The sequence below is a fragment of the Vicia villosa genome, linkage group LG2 (genome assembly GCF_029867415.1).
Source record: "Vicia villosa cultivar HV-30 ecotype Madison, WI linkage group LG2, Vvil1.0, whole genome shotgun sequence".
Lineage (NCBI taxonomy): Eukaryota > Viridiplantae > Streptophyta > Magnoliopsida > Fabales > Fabaceae > Vicia > Vicia villosa.
This window is the reverse complement of record NC_081181.1, coordinates 211,613,873-211,621,940: the sequence shown is the minus strand read 5'-3', so window position 1 is coordinate 211,621,940 and position 8,068 is coordinate 211,613,873. Positions and strand designations below refer to the sequence as shown.

General features: G+C 33.2%; 1 protein-coding gene across 1 annotated transcript; it reads right to left on the bottom strand.

Annotated features, from left to right (window-relative positions):
- Positions 1–4,772: 4,772 nt before the first annotated feature.
- LOC131651242 (soyasapogenol B glucuronide galactosyltransferase-like) lies at positions 4,773–5,637 on the bottom strand. Its single transcript, XM_058920913.1, has 2 exons — positions 5,120–5,637; positions 4,773–4,869 (listed from the first exon to the last, which is right to left on the bottom strand). Exons 1-2 carry the CDS (start codon positions 5,635–5,637, stop codon positions 4,773–4,775), a joined length of 615 nt encoding a protein of 204 aa, XP_058776896.1.
- Between the last annotated feature and the right edge of the window lie 2,431 nt (positions 5,638–8,068).

Genomic DNA, 8,068 nt, shown 5'->3' with positions numbered 1-8,068 from the left:
TCCCCAGAAGGACTAATATGACCCGTTTATATTTTGTAAGGGATTAAATCGGGTCCTATTTTTTGTGGAGGACTAATTTGGATTTTGTAGTTTTTGTGAGGGACCAAAATGGGTCTTCACTCTATTTTTTATTTTAAAAAAATTGTCAAAAACAATTATTTTCAAATTCATTTTTTTTAAAGTAGTAAGAATCCATTTCTAAATTATTTTAAGAGGTTCAAATCGACCACATTTTGTGTAGTGTAAATATATTTTAATAAAAAATTACATTAAAAAAATCCAACTATTGTGGTTTATCTCTCACATTTTTGTATTCAAATTTGACGAAGTAAGTATTTTTTTAATAACATGTCATTTGTAAAACATGATAAATTTTATCTGAGGAAAGGTTTTAACCTCAAAGTCAAATGAGATTGAAATAGTTTTATCTGAGGAATCAAAAGATGGGGTATGGTTTAAGATATAGTCCATATGAGTATTAATGATAGGTGTGTTGATGACATTTGGTTGGGTAGGTGTAGAATTTGGCAAGGAACGAATTTCAAGAATGTCAATTCGAAAAGATGTATGAACGGAAGATGTTAGTTGTGGTTCGGAGGGGGTATTTTCAGGTTGTGTTTGTTTGAGTTGTGAGATGTGTGGTTGAGGAATTTGTAGTCGTATAGCTTCAGCAAGAATGGTTTTAGATGTTGGGTACGGGGTTCAGATGCTTGTGGGTTAGATGGTTTAAGAGTAGAAAATCATTTTGGTTGAGGGAAAGTGATAGTTCCAAAAGGTGTATTAGAAGGAAGTGTTTGTGATGTAGGTTGAATGAGATTGGGGGAAGATGAAGTGTTAAAAATTTGATCAGAAAACAAAATCGTCTCAACAATAGAAGAATTATTAGGGGTTGATTTTGAGCATGAGAATCTTTAGCTTTCTCAGGGTTCTCAGAACCTTCAGTTTCAACTTCCATTATCATTCCTAGAGACCTTCTCATAGTTCCAGAAGTCTTAGCTACCTTTGCAAGATCATTGTAAGAAAAAGCTACAGGTTCAATACTTGAGGCTATGCAATCATCAATTTAGGATTGCGGGATTTCTAGAGGATCAACTTTGGTAAAAATTATATATTTATCAATGGTTATCCTTCTAGAAGATACTGCATCCCTATCCAGAACCTCTGTAGTGTCAATAACTTCAGAAATCAAAGACATGTTCTTTAGATTTCTTCCATTGAAGATCTTTCCAACATCTGTGACTATTTCCTTAGTCATGTTCAGACTCTGCAACATTTCCACAAGCTTACTATCCACAAGCACATAAGAAATTAGTCTTCCCAAGAGAATCCACTTTCTAATTTTTGAACCATCATCTCTGGTCTCCCTAACCAGCTCCCTCATATACTTGAAAAGAAAAAAAAGACAGATTCATCCTGGTCCTAGAAAATATGCAGTATAACAAGTACTTCTATTCGGTATTTGTTATACCCCAATTTTTGACCCTAAAACCCCACTCCATTTGTATTGATTCAAAAGAGTTTGATCACCCTCATTTCATTCATCAAAGCATAAAGAGATCCTCATGCACCATCTCATGTCACTAACCTCAAAATGCAAAAAGATATTTGTTGTTTGTTTGCTTCTTTTACGAGATAGGTGTTGAATCAAGGAGCTCAAGTGAGTGGCAGAAACTTCTCACATACTCGGTTTACACACTCACACACGATTAGGCCCCTTGCGGAGCTCTGATACCAAATGTTAAGAATAATTTAGAGAACACGCTCAATTAATGGGAAGGTTAAATGTATTATTTCATTTTAGATGATATTTGGCTTTAAATTGCCGATACAAAATGAAACACGCATCAAGCCACGATCTCTATGGAAGTTAAAAAAAAAAAGAAAAAGCAACTCCTAAAAAATAAGTCTTCCCATAATACTAAGAATTATTCAACAAACATAGACTAAAGAAATAACACGTAAACAAATTAACTAGACCAACTTCTAGCCATTATATATCTAAGATGCATGAAACAACTTTTATGTACCTATTGTTGAGATGATACTATTATGAGATTTTTGTTTAACTCTTCTTTTGGTCTTAAGTAGGCCCCTTGTTACTTGGTTATGATATTCAAGCAATGGATAATACCATATATGAATTTATAAGAAACACTAATGTTATTGCATTAAACTTCTTGAAAGATAAATATATTGATTTCTTCAATAAATAATGCTTTGAAATCACTGTGCTTCTTGTAGTAGATAGAGTTGGAGTTCAAGGAAACAAAGTGAAAACAACAATTATTTAGTGATGATATCTTTTTCTTTCCCTTTATAGTCGCAAGTGTGAGTTTATGAGAACTTATAATGTTATACTACCTTTTTCCCTAACTATAAGACTCTTGAGTTTTTTTCGTGTCCCTTTTTATAAGGCCCTCTTTAATTTTCAAAGTGCATTAATTTTTTTTCAAACACACCCCTAATTATATCACATCTTTTTCTGCAATCAATAATAAATACACATATATGAAAATCAATTATTTCTCTCTCCTAAGGATAAATTTGTAAAATTGTATAAATAGTCAATAAATTTAATACTCTAACCAATTTTCTTAAGTAGCGTAATTTTGTCTTCGGGGCCTTATATTTAGGGACATAGGTAATACTAAATTGTTTTCATATTTCAACACAAACCAGGATACATGTGTGGAAAAAACCTCCTAGTAATAACAAAGTAGCAGTGGTCTTAGGGAATAGAAGTTCATCAAATGCAATAGTGGTTATATCCTGGACAAACATAAGCGTAGACCTAGGAACTAAAGTTGATGCTAGGGACTTATGGGAGGTAAGATAAGCTTTGTTTTTAGTGCAAATCAATTTGAATTTCTATGGTTTTGATGATGTGTAATGATATTTGTGGCACTCAACACAATCATTGGTTTTAGGAGAAATTAGTATCAAACCCGTGCGAACAACCCGTGCGTTCGCACGGGTTCTGGTACGGGACGCGCATTTGTTTTAGATTATTTTTTAATAGAAAAATATTGGGTATCCGTGAAAAAATAATAATTGAATGTATAGAAAAATGCCTGGTACCCGTGAAAAAATAATAATTGAATGTATAGAAAAATGTCTGGTACCCGTGAAAAAATAATGATTGAATGTATAGAAAAATGTCTGGTACCCGTGAAAAAATAATAATTCAATGTGTAGAAAAATGTCTGGTACCCGTGAAAAATAATAATTGAATGTATAAAAAAATGGCTGGTACCCGTGAAAAAATAAGAAGTGAATGTATAGAAAAATGTCTGGTACCCGTGAAAAAATAATAATTGAATATATAAAAAAAAGTTTGGTACGCATAAAAACATTTAGGTCAATAAGAATTTTTAATACAATATACAATTTTGTTATAAAATATGTGGATAATAGAAGTTTAAAAAATATAATAAAAAAGTTGAAGCTAAAAAATTTATAAATGAAAAGAGTATGAGAAAAATTAAAGAGAAACCTTATGAATATAAAAAAGAAAATAATATTTGAAAATAAAAATAAAAGAGAGAAAAATATATTAATTTATTTTGTTATATTAAAAATATTTCTTAAAATATTTTATGCATTGTGTTACTGATCTAATAATAGTAAAAAAAATGATATATATGAAAGGGTTCAACAGTGCATTAATTATATTAGCAGAATGATGAAAGCAAATATTATAAAATTATTATTATATTAAAGTAGATTTTAGTTATAAGTATGTGTAGCATGTGAACCACAAAGTAAAGAAGATTTAGTTACAAAATGAAAGCAGAAGGCATCCACGTGGAAGAGTAATGAAGCAGCAGAACATTTTGGTACTTTCCAAGACATTTACTTTTCTTATATTGTAGATCTATCCAGAGTTAGATTCAAATGCTTGTAAGACACTCCTTCAGTCCCACAAAACGTGATCGATTTAAAAAAAATAGTGTCTTTCATTTCAATTTTTAACATATTTTTTTAAATTTTATTCTCTAATTAATAAAAATTTCATCATTTTTCATACATGATTAGGGGTAATATAATAAAAATATTAATTTATCTCTTACTTTTATAATTTTTTTTAATATGTGTAAAATGGTCAATTGAAATTGAAACAAAAGAAATATATGTTTTCACCTTCATAAGAAGTTAGATTCACATCATTTCTTGAGCTGGTCCACCCAATTTTTAACCGTTTATATTAATTAATGACCATTACATTCGATTGAATACAAAGATTTATTATGATTTATAAATGGGTTTAATATACTTCACCCCCTGCCAATATAGCGAGTTTCGGTTTGACCCCCTAAATGTTTTTTTTACCAAACGCCCCTTATAAAACTCAAAACCTAGATTTACCAAACCCTTTTACCACATTTGCTGACTGGGCTTTGACTTTGGATGATGTGGTAAAAGAGTTGTATAAATAATTAATTGAATTTAAAAGCACTAATGATAACACATTAATTTAACAAACATCCATTCTCCTCCATCACTGTTTCTTCGCTTCCACTTCTTCCCATACCAGAAAAATACAACTCTTTCCATAAATACTTCAAATGGATTCTCTGGCTTTCTCTTTCTCTCTATTTCTTCACTTTCTACCTCATCAGCAACAACAACAACAATCACCAAAAACCAACCCACGTCATAAAATCACTTTCTCAATCTCAATCCTTTTCCACCAACAAAACAACATCAAATATAAAAAATCTGAAAATATTCATCTACGATCTTCCTCCAAAATACAACACAGATTTGTTGTATTAACTTGACCTTTCAAGTCCTATCTTTAACGATATACTACTCCTTATTTGGCGTTCAATAGCAGCAGCCCTATGTGGTACGCAATCAGGCGTGCATCTGCTCATATAATTGTACTATCCAGCTATTCACCATATGGTAACTAATCTCCTCTTTCTCCAATTCTTAATATTTCCAACATGTATTTGGCTATTATAATCTTTTCTAAATTAGGCTTTTAGCATGTCTCGTGCGTATAAAAAAACTTGTATGCTCCACCTCTAAAGTTTTAGTTGGATATTACAGTCTTTGTTTCTCACCTTAAAGCACTTACGATACTGACTTTTTCGATGCTGTCTTTGTTTCTCACCTTAACAATTCTCCCTCTTTTTCGATGTGTCCTCTATTGCCTTTTTCTTCATGATCATCTTTATTAATCCATGTAGAAACTGGTCCCACACTCCATGATTTGATCCCCATTGTAGTTTGACTAAGTTTCTCATAATCACTTTCAAGTTCATGAAAACTATTGTATAGTGTTCCATAGCTTCTTTTCTCAGATCCAAAAATTGATTCAAAATAAGTTGTGGTAGCATTCTTTTCCTTTAAAAAATCACTAAGTTGTAGAGGGGCCATCTCAATGGTATGAGGCAAACCAGGAATCGTAAATTTGTGTGTATCAGAAACTAAATTATCGTGAGGTCTATACTTCATGATAAAATGAGTTGCACAGTTTGAGAAATACCTTGGAACACCTAGTTTTGCCGCTGCTTCCACAGTCCAAGGAAGCATCATATCAGTGACTAGACAATCTGGTTGAAGATCTTGAAGCAGAATCTCACTTGGATCTTGAAGCATCGATATTCCATGCTTGATCTTACCAATCATTTCAAGGGAAGTGGCATCTTTGAAGTTTTCAACACCATGAGGGAGACCAACTTGAACTGAGGGGAACTGAATGAGATGAGTTTTGATGGAATATCCTGAATTGAAGTCACTGTCAATGGTTTTCTGGAAGGTTGAAGCGTTGGTATGTGTGGTGATGATGGTAACACTAACACCATGTTTGGCAAATAGCTTATGGACTTGAAAATTCAAATCATAATTTCATGTGGATACAACTCTTTTGCCACATCATCCAGCAAGTCAAAGCCCAGTCAGCAAATGTGGTAAAAGGGTTTGGTAAATCCAGGTGTTAGATTTTATAAGGGGCATTTAATAAAAAAAATAATTCAGGGGGCGTAAACTAAAACTCGCTATATTGGCAGGGGGTGAAGTATATTAAACCCTTTATAAATTTCGATGTAGAATAACATGATTTACATTTGTAGGACCATACTTTTATTGTTGCTTTATTTGGAATATTCTTTAAGAGAGGAAAATAATGTCATCTATTTAATATAAAGTCAAGGTTGTCATGATGACAATCATAACCACAACAAACATATCCCTAACAAGGGGTTTTGTGAAGATATCAACCCATTGATGATATGTATCAATAAATTTTAAATTTTAAATTCCCCTTATAACATAGTTTCGTAGAAAATGAAGTTTAATCTCAATGTGCTTAGCTCTAGAATGTAGAATGGGATTCATAGAGTAGGAACATTACTCTCATATATCTGAAATTTTTCTAGTTTGATTTTCATCCAGAGGATCTGAGTGTTGTATCCAGAAGCGAAAATATACTCAACTCCAGCTCTTGACAGTGCAATTGCTGATTGTCTCTTGCTAGACCATGAGATCAGATTATCACCTAGAAACTGATAGCTTCCAGAAGTGTTTTTTCCTTCTCGTCTATCTCCCGCATCATCAGCCTCACAATAACCTACTAGCTTGTGCTCATTTAATTTTCTATAACACAAGCCAAGGTTAGCAATACTGTTAGAACAAGATTTGTTCTGATCAATTATCTTAGTTTTGATGATAACAATAATATGAATTTTGCTTAAGATAATATGGTACTCTAATCCAATGCAATTTCCTTTTCAGGAAATATATAAAGAGTATGCATAATTCAGCGCTCAGAAGCTTTGTCTCAAAGGGTTCAGCATGCAACATCAGAACATGGTCTGGCAAGACATCAGAAGATGGTCGAAGCAGAATCAGAACATGGGTCTATGGAAGCATCAGAAGAACATGAGATCAGAAGCACTGAAGTTCTGATGGTATCACGCTCAGAAGCACTTCAAGGTCAGAAGATCATAAGATGCTTTGCACCAAGCTGTTTGACTCTGATGATATTCAAACGTTGTATTCACAAACATCAGATCAGAAGGAAGTACAAGTGGCAAGCTACGCTGACTGACAAAAGGAACGTTAAAAGCTATTAAAGGCAACGTCAGTAGACACAGCGTGAACAAGGCTCGAGGTAGTTGACAAAAGCGTATAACATTAAATGCGATGCTGTACGGAACACGCAAAGCATTAAATGCACTCAACGGTCATCTTCTCCAACGCCTATAAATATGAAGTTCTGATGAGAAGCAAGGTTAACGATTCTGAACAAAAACAACTCACATTAACTTGCTGAAACTCTGCTCTATTCAAAGCTCAGAATCTTCATCTTCATCAAAGCTCACTACATTGCTGTTGTAATATATTAGTGAGATTAAGCTTAAACGTTAAGAGAAATATCACAGTTTGTGATTATAGCTTTTAAGAAGCAATTGTAATACTCTTAGAATTGATTACATTAAGTTGTAAGGAACTAGAGTGATCGTGTGGATCAGAATACTCTAGGAAGTCTTAGAGGTTATCTAAGCAGGTTGTAACTAGAGTGATCGTGTGGATCAGAATACTCTAGAGAGTCTTAGAGGGTATCTAAGCAGTTGTTCCTGGAGTGATCAGTGTGTGATCAGAAGACTCTGGAAGACTTAGTTGCTGACTAAGTGGAGAACCATTGTAATCCGTGCGATTAGTGGATTAAATCCTCAGTTGAGGTAAATCATCTCTGCGGGGGTGGACTGGAGTAGTTTAGTTAACAACGAACCAGGATAAAAATAACTGTGCAATTTATTTTTATCTGTCAAGTTTTTAAAGCTACACTTATTCAAACCCCCCCCCTTTCTAAGTGTTTTTCTATCCTTCAATTGGTATCAGAGCGCCGGTTCTAAGGTGCAAGCACTTAACCGTGTTTAGAAAAGATTCAGGAAGAGAAAAACGCTTCAGTAAAAGATGGCTGATGAAACTGCAAAGTCTACATCTACATCTGGCTCTGCTGAGCAACACAACGGTAACAATGGTTATACTAGACCGCCGGTATTTAATGGTGAAAACTTTGAATACTGGAAAGATAAACTGGAAAGTTATTTTCTTG

Coding starts and splice junctions, on each gene's coding strand:
- LOC131651242 (XM_058920913.1), bottom strand. CDS start 5,637: ATGATTGGTAAGATCAAGCATGGAATATCGATGCTTCAAGATCCAAGT. Junction 4,870..5,119: donor AAAGAGGGAGAATTGTTAAG/GTGAGAAACAAA, acceptor TTATATGAGCAG/ATGCACGCCTGATTGCGTAC.